A 15,147-nucleotide genomic window follows, 5' to 3' on the forward strand; every position below is an offset into this window, starting at 1 on the left:
TTTTATTTTTTATGGTTACTTGAATTTTAAACATGAATTTTTTTTTTCATTTGATGTAATGAATTTAAGGACTACTTTTGTAGCTCAACTATTTTTAAAGACGTTAAAATTTACAAATTACTTTTCTAATATTTTTTGCATTTATATTGCAAGCTATATTCTTATACTATACGTTTCTTAGCAAATTTTTATCAGAAAAATTAAAAAACTATCTTAGTGAAAAGCTACTAATAAAAATACTATACATTCATATTATTTGTTGAATCATGGAATTTTAGGGAATTAGTATTATATATTATAGTAAAAAAAGACATTTTTTGTACAGACACTTTCTAAAATGCAATATAATAATGACCTGTAATACAATGCTTAACTTTTTATTTAAAAACGTAACATAAAAGAAAAAGTGTGGATCTCAAATATAACTTTTGACTTATGTATACCCCGAAAAAGGTATTTTTATGCCCTCATAGTTAAACAGGTTCTATTTTACAGGTTCAAAAATCAGTTTTTTTTTTATATTTTTAAAATTTAAAGTCCTTTACATTAAGTATTAGAAAAAAAGTTATGGATCCAAGAAAATCATTCTTTTCGTTATATCTTTTATTATTTTCATTAAAGGTATATGTATACATGGTTGACAAAAAGTATAGATCTCATAGAATTACAACCTGTTTTCATGGTACACTTCTGTTTAAATTATAATTCTGCTGATCTAGAAGGCAATACATATTTAAAAACAATAAAAAAGAAGTTTTTGCCCATTTCATTACAGCGTTGGCATTATACCCCAAAGTTGTGAGTACAAAAGTTGTGGATTTTTCAAAAATACTAATTTTCATATTTTAATGTATTTTTTCATGTTCTAAAAATTAAACAAAATATTTCAACATATAATAAGATCAGTTTGTTTCTGACAGCTTATGTATTAGATTTATATGTGGCCGAGAAAAGTTGTTGATATTGTTACAATATTCGAACGTAAGAAACTCTACTTCGCAGGTCCCTCAGGCTTTTGGGTAGTCCTACTCGAAATGGCGCTTATGTGACGGAAACTATATTAATAGTATCGACAGACTTTCAGGATTTTTTTATTTTAAAAGACAGGAAAGTATTGAACGTGTCAAAAATAGCTGGAGACCCTACGTTATATGATTTAAAGCTCTACTTTTTATGGGTAACACAACTACGAAAAAAGTTCTGGGCCTCCATTTATCACCCTTAAAATATAAAATTAATAACATGAAAGTGATTGACTCACCATACTATTTTGTAAATACTGATGTTACTTTGTGCTCTGCATTTGTTGTAAATGTATCATAGAATTCTTGACAGAAAGTAGTCTTATCAGTTTTAATTCTCTTTGGGCGTCTTACGATCCAAGTGTGGCATCAATTCTTCATTTACCAAACTACGTTTCTTCTGGACATGAATAGTATAGGGATCATAAGCACTTGAAGGGCCTGCAATTTGACTTGGGTAAGATTTGTGTGAGAAAGCATTCTGTTTTCGAATTGCTTCTTGATGAGGGGTATCAACTAAAATTTCAGATTGAAATTCCATATTAAGGGCTGAAAAAATTGATCAAATTTATGATCACTTGGCATTTGATTATTTGTCTTCTGATTTCTAATAAAATAGCTACTTAATTAATAAATAATAAAATAAAGCTATCCAATCAGATCGACCTTATCAATAAGATGAGAAGCTTCAATTTTCTCCAGACTGGCTTTAAGTACGTTAATAATAAAGTACTTACTAAAATTGAGTTAATATATACACGAATGCAAAAGTTGCGGCAGGAGGAAGGGGAGGCGGACTCGTCAGCGAGCAAATGTTTGTAGCATTGCATAGCAGTATACTGGCTGTATGATATGTTGTGTGTGTGTGTGTGTGTGCGCGCGCGCGCGCGCGTGTTTCCACTTGCACACAGACATCTGATTTAGACTACCAACATAAAGAAATTTAAAAACAGTATGTCATTTATTAATAAGCTACGTAGTAAAAGTTTCTCATTTTAACAACATTTGTTCTTTGTAAAATTATTAACAATTTAAACTAAAAAAATTAAAAATCAGACATCTAGGTCCAACGATATAAATTTTTTAAAATAGCCACAAGAGCACAAGTTACAATTTTAACTTTGTCTTTTTCTATACACTAAACTACATACAAGGTAAAAAAATCTGGGAAAACCGTACATTTTTTTGATAACACGAAAACGTCCTTAAAATGACCGACAATACTTTTAAAAATGAGTGGCCCTTAAGTTAAAAGTGGAGCTATAATAAATTTATAGGATCACTGAGTAGCAATAGAGTATCAAAGTAATAATATCCAAAACAATACCATGTATATTGAAAAGAAGCTGAAAACAACTTTTGTACAGGTTTGAATTAGTAAGTAACGCGCTCCAAGCTTTTGTAACCACAACACCTAATACATTCCACACGTCAGTATCTCGTAAACGCAGAATCTAGTAAGTTTCACGCTGAACATTTCAGAGCCCGATGCTTAGACTAGTAATAGTGTTTTGAACTCAAAACTCAGTATGTAAAGCAGTAATGTGCCACAATTAATATTTAATTGAAAAAACAACGTTTCTACATATTATGGGCCGACAGTGTCCCTTGAGTGTTTTTCAAGAAAAAAACAAAAAATTAAAAAACAAAAAAAAATGAAAAAATTATAAAGGAAATTAAAACAACAAACCAGGGGGTATTAATGGGTCATGGGACCCACGGTAAGAACGAAGTTCTTTAAACATGAGATGAGTATAGACACAATTTCTCAGGTAACAAGGGGGTCGCCAGACCCACAGGAAGAACGAAGCTCTGTAAACGTTAGTACTGCATTCATGTTGTTTACTAAAACAAAAACTTGAAAAACGAATAAAAAAAAAGAAAAACAATAGATTATTACTCACGATGGTTGAACTTCGTGAGAACGTCGTGCATAAATACAGTACTCACAAAGCTCAACCATCGTGAGTACTAATCTATTGTTTTTTTTTTTTTTTATTCGTTTTTCAAGTTTTTGTTTTAGTACACAACATGAATGCAGTACTAACGTTTACAGAGCTTCGTTCCTCCAGTGGATCTGGCGACCCCCTTGTTACCTGAGAAATTGTGTCTATACTCATCTCATGTTTAAAGAACTTCGTTCTTACCATGAGTCCCATGACCCATTAATACCCCCTGGTTTGTTGTTTTAATTTCCTTTATAATTTTTTTATTTTTTTTCTGTTTTTTAATTTTTTGTTTCATTTTTTTCTTTATTTCTTGTTTTTTTTTTTTTTTTCATTTCTTGTTTTATTTTTTTTCATATTTTATTTAATTACATTTTTTTTCACTGTTTTGTATTTCCTTTATTTGATTTCTTTTTTTATTTTCATATTTAATCTTTTTTTTTTCATTCCCTTTCTTATTTCATTTTTTATCATTCCCTTGTATTTATTCGTGTCTTTTGTAATTTTATTTTATTTTATTTTCATATTTTAGTTCATTAATTTAAAAAAAAAAATTTTTTTTTACTTTTTTTTTGCGATTTTATAGCTCATTATTACAATTTTTGTTTTATTTTTACATAATTACTCAATGACATTGTGCCATTATTTGTTTATCAAATTCAAAATAAGTGCCCTTAAAGACCATTAAAATGAAACTCGAAATATATTTATACAATGATCTTACATAATTCATTTGTGATTGAATTACTTTATTTATGTAATTATGTGATATTGTAACATAATTTATTTGTTGAATTCGAAATAAGCGCTTTTAAAAACCATTGATACGTTCTTCAACTGTATTCTACATTTTTTTTTTTTTTTTTTTTTTAGATGTATTAAGTATTTAGAAAACAAATACATAATTTATTATGAATTGAATGTATTATCAGTGAAGGCATATAAAAATGGAATATGAATGTTACGAACCACACGATAAGTACAAAAAACCGAGTTTCTGTAGTCAGCAGCGCTCGTAGCAGAGTGGGTAAGGTACTGGACTCGTATGCAGGAGGCCAAGGGTTCAAATCTCTTATCTTTATTGTAAAATGTTTTTTTTTTTTTTTAGAATTGTAAGAGAAAAAAATTTAAAGTCAAAAAAAAATTATTGTGGGAAAATGAAATTTAAACTTGTTTAAAAATTAATTGCTTGGGAGTGTGGGGGGGAATGGTGGGCAAAGGTGTGCAGAAGAGTAACAAGTCACGGTTGGCAGATATACATATATAGTGGGGGAAGGGGAAGGGTGTAGAGAACAGTAGGTGAGGGGGACGGGATAAGGGGGGAAACTTGAGAGGAAGAGACTTCCGATTAAAAAAAAAAAATCTGTCGGTTTTAAAATTCCAGCCCCCCGAGTACGCGACACAAAGAACTTAGATATCTGATAAATAGAAAAACGTATTTAAATGATTCTTGTATAATGTAGCGAATGAAATGTATTATACAGGAGTAATGTAGCAGAGTGAACAGGAAAAATATAGTCAACGTGCACTCTATATGTATGTACATATGAGTAATGCTACCTTCCCTTATCAGCCATCCAGCAACATGTCACAGTAATAAAAATCCGATACTTTTGTATAAAAATAAGATGCTACCATATACAATTTTAAGATGATAAAATTATGTCTTGTTAGATGAAAATAAAGTTTTTAAATTTTTATCATAAAGTAAATGGTTGTTGCATAGACGTTTTTTGAGAAAAACAAAGATTCAACGCTTGTATCATAAAGATAATGGGTGCCTAGACTCAATGTTTGTGAATTGATATGAGTAAACACAAAAAGCCGCATATTTGTAATTTTATTAATTTTAATTTTTCTACTGTGTTGTTTTTCTTGTTTATGACAAACTAGTTATTATATTTTGGGCCCCACGTATTACTTTAGAGTTAGACAACTGCGTGGTATATGTAGTCATATTTTTATCCCTATAACAGTTCCAAGTACATATTATTTTAAAATAAAATAATATAAATAATACTTTTTTACGTTAGAAATATTTTAATGTATGAAATGAATGATTATTGATAATTAAGAGAATTGCAATCTCATTCCAAATTTTATAATACAAAAAGAATCATTTTTTACTCATTAGATATTTGATTTTCTCCTCAGAGAATACTTATTCCGTTTTCTAACTTGAAAATAGCACTATCGTGGCTTGATGTAGTGTTCACAGGAAGAAAAAAAGTATTAGGAACTCGTTCGTAAAGGCTTCCTTACGATCCTTGTTATGGCCCTCGCCGTCGGCACGTACCGTATACTTCTCGGTTTGTAAATACAAGCCTTTACAAACTTTTACGAAACATTATTTTAGTATGGGGTATGGTGAAATCCCGAAGTATAAAAAATATCTGCACTAGAAAATAGTATTTTCTTAGCATGGGCTTAAAGTCTATGCGCCCTTAAATCATTTTTCGCCCTCTGAAAGAAAAACTTCGTTTGGACTTTGGGTATAAACATAAAAAAACCCCGCCCTTCGGGCGAGATTTTACTTTGCACCCATGGTACGAAAACTACTATTTTCTACACATGAGCACCAGCCATCCATGTCAAAGGGTCTCATTTAATGTTCTAGTTGAGTTATGCTCACGTGATAAACACTGTTTTTACTAATAAGAGCGCAGTTAATATCTAAAGTAAAAAGTACTGCACGTTTCTGGTAAAATATAAAATTAACACAATAGTAGTGAGTGACGTACCAAATTCTTCTGTAAAATCAAGTGTTAATTTGTTCTATTTCTTCGGTAAAGGGAGATTAGAATAGTTATGGATGTTAGATTCTACAACTGCATTTTGACAAGCTATTGGAAAAGACTTCTTTTGTCTCTTATTCTGAGCTGCTTCTCGACGGGCGGCATCATCATACAGAATATCATGTTCAAAATCAATATCTTGTGCTGAAGAAAAGTAATAGATTATATAACGATCGATTTAGCAAACTGCACTAATACTCATGTGTATTGGTATTTGAAAATAGTACTCTCATTAAACGCCTACATAATGTTACTTATTTAGCCCATCTTTGCCTCCATTGATTGTTTGCTTGCTTAATAGACAGAAATTGTATTTAAAAATGTATTTAGTACCGTTGTGATCTTACATAATATTTACATCTTTGGAGATAAATCTTTTATTAATATATAGAGAAGAGTACATCTGATAGATAATTTAAAAAGAACGTAAACAATTATTGATGTCTATAGACGTAAGGCGACCGTCGGTAATTTTTTAACCTGAGACACATACTTGGACAAGAAAATTAATAAGAATACTAACACTTAACTTTCTGAAAAATTTACGATTTCCTTTTTTTATGTTTGATATACCTTGGTTAATTTTTTAAATATTAGAATACCTATCCCTGCTGTAAAATAAATTTTAGTTTCTTTGATTTGTTTGTTTTACTTAGATTTTATACTTGAGTAAGAATTTATTTTAAATAAAAATGTATTCTTTTACTTTTTCTCTTTATTTATTTTTGTTATAGAATACTCAACGTTTGAGAGTCCAAAATGTTGTGAAGTTTTTCTACAAACATAATTATTGAATCAAAAATAAATTATAATAGGTATGCAATACAAGAAAAAAATTAATACAAGGTGTATTAAGATTCTCTAGTTGGTTTATTGACGCAACGTTTCGCTGACCATTTGTGTCAGCCTCATCAGGCGCAAGTACGTGAGAATTCGTAAGTATTCGACCTGCGACGAGTAAGTCATAATACTTATGAATTATCGCGTACTTGCGCCTGATGATGAGGCTGATACAAATGGTCAGCGAAACATTGCGTCAATAAACCAGCTAGAAAATCTAAATGCACCTGGTCTTAATTTTTTTCTTGTATCTCGCCCCCAATAGATCACTGAGCACTTTGAATTCCTAAATTCATCGGAGGGCACTGACTAAATCTAAATAAGTCATATAATAGGTGCAGGTAAATGCTAGTATGTAAATGTTTCCATATATTTAAATACATCTAAATATTTATTATTTAGATATAAGTGAATACATAGTATCTTTTTAACAAATTATTTGTACCACTAATTATAAATATATTGTTTGAAAATTCTTTTGGACTATTTGGTTGTATAAAAAACGCATTTAAAACTTTATTTTGCTTGTATATGTTAAAAGATAAAGAATATGACAAATATAATAATACTATATGTATCAGTTAGCAATCAGTAAATTACAAGATTTTAAATTAATATGGGTCTATCTACGAAAAACAGTTTATTTCGTGTCCCAGTCAATTACAACGTCATTTAAGGAGATATTGATATAAAATTTTTCTAAAATGTTTCCTGCTAAAAACATAACAGAATTTAGGTCATAAAGTATTTAACTTTTATTTGGTGCGTCACAATTCAGATTTTTAAACATATTTATAAAAGCCCGTAATGCAATCTCGAAATGCTTTGTATCTTCGTTTAATGTTGGATTATCGACTTGGATAGTGACTTTTACAAATTTTAATGGTAAATACACAATATAAATGTGAGAATATAGTCAAATTTTTATGGAGAACGCCTTTATTTCAATTGTAACAAAAAAAATTTGGTTTGTTTTGGTCACGGAAAATACGAAAAAAAATTTTAAAAACTAAAACTCTATTTTAAGTGTTTGTCCATTTCGGCCCTTGAAATATGCCACTTTTTGTAGAATGTTCCATATATGTTACGTTAATCAATGTTTGAATACGTTTTTTAGACGTATTACAGTTTATCGCTAAGAATATTATAAGTTGTCTTGTGGCGAGAGAGTCGCAGGTGACTCGCTCGCCTAGTTGAAAAATAAGGAAAAGGAAAACAAATAAAGACACTGCGTTTTTATGAGGGGAAAAAACCTTGCGGTAAAAAAAACCCCTTTTATTGAAGAACACAACTAAATTTACATACACTTGACTCGACTACGAATTAAAACCCGCACGCACGCACGAGAGCCGCGAATTACAGCTGTTCGGGTTTAAGACGCTATCGGATACACAACAAATTGACGACACTAATACTATGTCGACGAGTGCACTCGCGAGAAAGGCCGGTAAAGGCCCAGAGAGATATGATTGCCGTGTCAGGGCGAATTGAGTGTGTTATTGCCGTGTCAGGGCGAATTGAGTGTGTTATTGCCGTGTCAGGGCGAATTGAGTGTGTTATTGCCGTGTCAGGGCGAATTGAATATGATTTAGGTATTGCCGTGTCAGGGTGAATTGAGTATGATTTGTATTTGAGGCAACGGAGCTCCGCACGCATTGAGGTGTCTCAACAGACTGGCTCAGCCATGCACGCAGGCACGCGAGCGTAACGACCTAAGATGGCGGCGGCGCACAAGCGTGCGCGCCGTGAATATGTATATATGCTTGTAAGCTGACGAAGCAATGACGGGTCATCGCGTCGTCAGCCTTATGAAGGCATATACGACTGTACATACTCCGGGCGAGAGCTGCGAAATGACGTTAAATATAACTTAATATGAGCAGAATGTTACTATTAACATATTTGAATTTGCATTGGCTTTACATTGAATGGTAATGAATGTGAGTTAACAATTTGACAGAAATAAACTCAGTCTCTCGCTCGAAGTATCTTTGATTTATTTGAATTATTTGATTTAAAACATAAGACTAATAAATAACTAAACAGGCTAATTTTAAAGCGCTCTAATCTAATCTATTTAAAGTCTTTGATTTAGAATTATTGTGATCAACATTAAGCTTTGAGCAAAACATAAATAAAATAAATGAATGGAGATGAATTATAAGAATATTGACTAGTTCAATCAACTAGAACGCATTTACAAGTTAAGTTGTACTAAATCTACAAATTACAATCAATCTTAGTAAGTCTATGACTAATCTTGACAATCGGTCGAGTTTCCTTTGGAGTGACTAGAACCAGTGATTAAATTGAAAAATGAACAGTAATTGAAACAACGACTAAGTTAAAATTATTAATGGAACTAATTCGCTTCGCAAACTTTATCTAATACGTAATATGCAAGTTAAATTTAGGAAATCGGTAATAAACATAAACTAGTAATATTGCGTTTATAAACGCCCGTCGTGGTTTTGACTTGAGCTACTCGCGCGATGCCGTCGTTCCCAGGACACACCTCAAGAACCACATACCCAGCGGCCACCGCCCATGTGAAATTGTCTTTTCGATGAGAATAACGACCGCACCAGGTTTGATTTCGCCAGTAGATTTATGCCATTTTTGACGGATATTGAACTCATTGAGATAGTCAGTATGCCAACGATTCCAAAAGTCCTGTCGAGCCTTAGTTATGAAGTTCCAGGTGGATAGACGATTATCAGGAACTGAAACAAGATTTTTCTCGGGTAATGTTTTGAAAGACCTTCCTATAAGTATGTGAGCAGGTGTTAATGCTAGAGGGTCATTGGGATCCGCGGAAAGAGTGCATATTGGTCTTGAATTTAGAATAGCCTCAATCTCAATGAGTAAAGTTTGCAATTGTTCGTATGTGAGAGTCTGATTTTTCAGAATGCGTTTTAAATGGTGTTTGAAACTCTTTACCGCAGCTTCCCAAAGACCGCCAAGGTGAGGTGATAAAGGCGGGTTGAAATGCCAAGTTATGCGATTAGAAAGTGCGTAATTTTTGATTTGGTTTTCATATTCGGGTGTTTTAAATAAGTCATAAATTTCTCTCAATTCATTATTGGCTCCTACAAAATTTGTCCCATTATCTGAATATACGTGTTTGGGTATTCCCCTACGACTAATAAACCTACGAAAGGCGGCTAAAAAACCTTTCGTAGAGAGATCATGTGCTAGTTCAATGTGAACCGCTTTGGACATCATGCATACAAAAACACATCCATACACCTTAAGGGTTGTTCTACTTCTAAACTGTTTTTCCTTAATATAAAGAGGTCCAAAGAAGTCCACACCAACGTGACTAAATGCTGGGGCTTCAATTACGCGAGCTGCGGGTAAATCAGCCATTTGGGCCTGTAAGGGTTTAAGGTTGGTTCGAATACAATCCACACAGTGTCTGATAATTTTTCTAACTTGATCTCTACCATTAATTATCCAAAAGCGTTCTCTGATTGAGTAAAGAGTGGATTGTATTCCTCCGTGTAAATTAGATTGATGGTATTGTCGAATAATTAAATCGGTTACATGATGTTTGCTTGGCAGCAAAACTGGATGTTTTTGATTGTAAGCAAGTTGTGCATTTTTCAATCGACCACCTACGCGCAAGAGTCCATCGTTATCTATGAATGGATGTAAATTGTCGAATCTGGTAGTTTTTCGATAAGGAACAGAAATTTGCCCAGACTCTGTGTCGTGAGCGGTCGACAGACGTTTTACCTCAACAGGGAAATTCTCGTGTTGTATACTACGCAGTAATTTCAGCTCTGCTTCTCGTGCTTCTTCAACGGTGATTGGTAATCCTTTGTTAAGTTTTGTGCGCCATCTAAAAATTAAAGCTATAGTTTTAATAAGAGTCTGGTATGATGAAAAACGAGAATAGATCTCAGACACTGAGTTTGTGGTTAGAAGGCAGAATCGTTGTTTGAACCCAGAGTCTTCTTGACTTGATATCTCCACACTGGGTGGCCAGGTGTTCTCTGCTTGGGACAATTAACTCGGACCTGAAAATCAAGTGTTATTTAAGAGAAAATCTGCAGGGAGTTGACCCCTGGATAACGCGTCTGCTGGATTGTCATCTGTTCGCACATGTTTCCACTGGACCTCAGCTCCGATAGTTTGAATATCCGCAACCCTGTTTGATTCAAAAGTTCTTAATAAGTGGGGAGCCTTGCTAATCCAATGCAGTGCGATGGTAGAGTCAGACCACAGCACTACCCGATTGACATGAAGCTCGAATTGAGATCGCATAGTAACGTATAGTTTTTTGAGTAAGGATGCGGCAGATAATTCCAATCGAGGAATAGTCATATTTTTGAGAGGAGAGACGCGTGATTTTGCACATGCAAGTCTTACCAACACTTTGCCCTTTACATCTATGGACCTGAAATAAATACATACTCCATACCCACGTATGCTTGCATCGCAAAACCCGTGTATCTCGACTCGTGCAAAATTGTGAATCAAGATGTGACGATCAATCGAAAGTTTTTCTAGCAGATGTAGTTGTTCTGCAACAGTGGCCCATCTGGTATGAATTTCCTGGGGCAGGGACTCATCCCATGTGATTTTAGATTTCCAGCAATCTTGAATTAAAACTCTGGCATATAACGACACTGGGCCTACCAATCCAAGCGGGTCAAAAATTTTAGAAATTTCAGATATGAGTTTACGTTTAGTGCAAGTGTCTTTAGGATCAATTACTTGAACCTTGTATTGAAGATTGTCATGTTGAGAATTCCAAATGATTCCCAGCGTTTTTTGAACAGGATTTTCCTTTATCAAACAGTCTAAATCAAAGAATTTCTTATCAATGTTGTTAAGAGCAGCTTCGTGATTAGAGGCCCATTGTCGTATCGTAAATCCGCCTCGACTCAACAGCTCAATCACTTCATCACGTATCTGAATAATCTCACCGAGAGTGTCAGCTCCAGTAATGAGATCATCTACATACAAATCTCTGAGGAGTATTTTACTAGCTCGTGGTGAATTTGATGCTTCGTCGTTGGCGAGCTGCTGAATCGTGCGTATGGCTAAAAATGGGGCTGATGAAACGCAAAATGTTAAGGTATTAAGTTCATCGGTTCTGATTTGGTGGTTATGGTACCATAGTACACGCTGATATTTTCGATCATCGGGATGTACGATAATCTGCCTATACATTCGGGCTATGTCGGCTGTAATGACGTATTTGTGGGCTCGGAATTTAATTACTTGTTCAAATATTTTGTCTTGGATGGTGGGACCTACTAGTAAAACTTCATTAAGTGAAATTCCTGTGGAAGTCTTTGCCGAAGCATCAAAAACTACTCTAAGCTTGGTGGTCTCGCTAGATGGTTTTATTATGGCATGATGAGGAAGATAATAACCTCCTACAGTGTCGTTAGCTAGTGACATATGATTAAGGTCGATATATTCTTGCATCACCTTTTCATACTCTACTTTAAAATTGGGATTTACCTTAAATTTTCTTTCAAGTGAATAAAAACGATTTATTGCTTGAGAATGAGATTCTCCTAACTCAAATTTATTGCAACGAAAAGGTAGCCGCACGATGTATCGACCTGTAGGGTCTCTTCGAGTATTATTGACAAAATGTTTTTCACAAGCTATCTCATCGCGAGATTTTGAGGGTTCGGTGTCTATCTCTTCGACTAGCCAGAATCTTTCTATCATGGAATCTAATTTTACTACATTACAAGACGCCTTTCTTGAGGTTGATATGTTGTCTGAGCCTCCTGCCACTATCCAACCTAAACTAGTTTTCTGTAATATTATGTTAGTCGTATTATGAGTGATATTTAATTGTCCTACAGCTAATACTGCTAGGGTAGTGCCTGAGGACAATAATATGTCAACTGCTTGAGGTATGTGAAATTTAGGATCTGCTAGTTGTATATTTTTTAGAATGTGATATAACTCACGAGGGAAAATTTCATCTGGCACGAGGTTAGTGATTTTTGGGACAATAAGGAATTCTAACTCTTTTCCAAACTTGGTGTGATTGGATTGAAATTTAAGCTTAATGCATTTTTTGGAAATAGTGCATAAGTCATCAACAGCTCCTATTGAGACTGAACAGTCTTTAACAGGTAGCTTTAATGACTCTGCTAAATTAGAAGTGATCAAGTTGACAGTAGAACAAGAATCTAGCAACGCTCGTGCCGAGATGAAATCACCCTTGAGATTTTGTACCTGTAAGATGGCTGTCGGCATAAGTTGTGTGTGTAATGAATGTGCTGATGATGCTAATGAGTACTGGTCTAGTCATGTTTTTGATGTAATTGATTTTTCCCTTTCAGTTTTTTGGGTCGCAGGAGTAGGAGTGTTTGGTGTTCCTTTGGTCTGTTGTTGAGATGTTGTATTTGATTTCTTGTCTGCATGTAGAATGGTGTGATGATCCCTGTTACACTTTCTACATCTACTTTCGTTTTTGCAAGGTAGTGGATGAGAGCGCAAACAGTTACGGCAGATTTTGTTACTTTTTACAAAATCCCACCGCTCCTGAAGGGCAAGCTTATTAAATGCTGGGCAGACATAAAGCCGATGAACTTCGTTGCATTTAATACAATTGGGTGAAACATTTGTCACTAAGGAGCGAGCATTAAAATCGATAGGAGTTCGCTTGGCCTTCTGGGAGAGTTAAGAATTGTCAGAGGGTCGCTTCCTATTGCTAGCTGATGGTGTTGAAAACTCCTGCTCTATTGCTTTGAGGTTAAAAATGTTGGTTTCTACAAATTTATAAAATTCATCCAACGTCGGGAACTTGTCTAAAGCTAGGGTTTCCTGCCATCTCCTACGAGTTGTTATGGGGAGACATTTAACTAGACTTCTCACTATAAATTCATGATGGATGTTAACGCCTAGCTGCTCTAAAATGCTCAAGTGTTGTTTAGCATCATCTATTAATTTGGATAAATCTGCTGCTGTTGCCTTACCAACAGGGGGGAGACTCATAACGGCATCGATATGTCTTTCTAATAAAAGCCTTTTCTGATCATAAAACTCATTTAAAACCTTCCATGCCTGTGTGTAATTTTCTGCAGAAATGTGAAAAACTGCTACCTTGCTCAGTGCCTCTCCCCTCAGTGAACCTTTCAGATGAGCAAGTTTTACCATATCACTAATGTCAGTGCGTGAATGAATTAAGTCAGTAAAAGAGTTTTTGAAAGACATCCAATCTTCATGGCTGCCACTGAAAGGCGGGACACTGATCGTTGGAAGCTTAGGGGCTTCATGTCTCTCAATGATGGTGGTATTGGTGATGCTACTGTTAAGGTCAGGTTGATTCATTTGTTTGATTTTGGAAGCTACCGTGTAATACGTCATTTCAGCCGAGAAAAACTCATCAAAACAAGGGTGCTTAGGTTGATTGAGTGTCAATTCATCGCAATATCGGACGCAATCCTGGTGTATTTTTTGAAGGTCTGCGAGCCGCAGGCCCGCATTGACGGAGTCGACAGATGAGCTATTTAAAAGGTCATTTAAATTTTGCACCTTAAAAGAAAACGTTTGCAGCTTCTGCACGAGGTATTCAATGCGTGCCGCAGACTTTCGGGACATGATGCTGAAATTTAATTAACACTTAGGGTGTACAAAAACTAAATGTGATTACCAGAATGCTAAGATAAAATTAAGTCAATTTTAGGACGTCACGCGTTGATCGGCGTACACACCATGACTGCCTGCGGCTCACCACATTACATGGAAAAAGGTACAGACAGGAGGAGGGCTCAAACACGAGGCACCGGCCGGCCAGGTTCGGCACACAGTGCGCCGTGCCGGGAACACCAACAATCAACACGCAACTCTACGCAATTCGCGCCCGGGAAAACATGAGAGAGAGAGAGAGAGAGAAAGAGAGAGAAGGACAGAAACAATTAACGTAAGTGTCCTCTGCTAAAACGCATGTGCAGGAGACAAAGGGAACAGAAATAGCAAATTCACTTATCTGACTGTGTGCGACGAGCGGCAGCTGGGCGGTGGTGTGTCCGGGCGCGGGAACGGCGGCGTCGATGATGTTGACGGTGATGAAGATCCTCGCGTGGCCAGCGGGATAGGCGACTGCGTGTACGCGTGCGATTTCGTCCGCGAAAGAGAGAGCTACAAGAAATCGCGGCTCGCGCGCGCACGTGCGTGCAAGGATCACTCCCGGGTTTCGGCACCAAAATGTCTCGTGGCGAGAGAGTCGCAGGTGACTCGCTCGCCTAGTTGAAAAATAAGGAAAAGGAAGACAAATAAAGACACTGCGTTTTTATGAGGGGAAAAAACCTTGCGGTAAAAAAAACCCCTTTTATTGAAGAACACAACTAAATTTACATACACTTGACTTGACTACGAATTAAAACACGCACGCACGCACGAGAGCCGCGAATTACAGCTGTTCGGGTTTAAGACGCTATCGGATACACAACAAATTGACTACACTAATACTATGTCGACGAGTGCACTCGCGAGAAAGGCCGGTAAAGGCCCAGAGAGATATGATTGCCGTGTCAGGGCGAATTAAGTGTGTTATTGCCGTGT

General features: G+C 35.3%; 1 protein-coding gene across 1 annotated transcript in view; it reads right to left on the reverse strand.

Annotated features, from left to right (window-relative positions):
* LOC149373290 (uncharacterized) overlaps positions 1–14,184 on the reverse strand; it is a 31,719-nt gene extending 17,535 nt beyond the window's left edge. Inside the window, exons 1-6 of the mRNA XM_089597523.1 lie at positions 13,716–14,184; positions 11,030–11,666; positions 10,039–10,447; positions 9,759–9,978; positions 9,544–9,692; positions 9,119–9,498 (exon numbers count right to left, since the gene is read on the reverse strand). Coding sequence (XP_089453649.1) covers positions 9,119–9,498; positions 9,544–9,692; positions 9,759–9,978; positions 10,039–10,447; positions 11,030–11,666; positions 13,716–14,184 — 2,264 coding nt within the window. The remainder of the gene's footprint in view (positions 1–9,118; positions 9,499–9,543; positions 9,693–9,758; positions 9,979–10,038; positions 10,448–11,029; positions 11,667–13,715) is intronic.
* Positions 14,185–15,147: the final 963 nt, after the last annotated feature.

The sequence above is a fragment of the Copidosoma floridanum genome, unplaced genomic scaffold (assembly GCF_036245765.1).
Source record: "Copidosoma floridanum isolate Cflo_tuat_1 unplaced genomic scaffold, Cflo_Japanese_pri ptg000033l, whole genome shotgun sequence".
NCBI lineage: Eukaryota > Metazoa > Arthropoda > Insecta > Hymenoptera > Encyrtidae > Copidosoma > Copidosoma floridanum.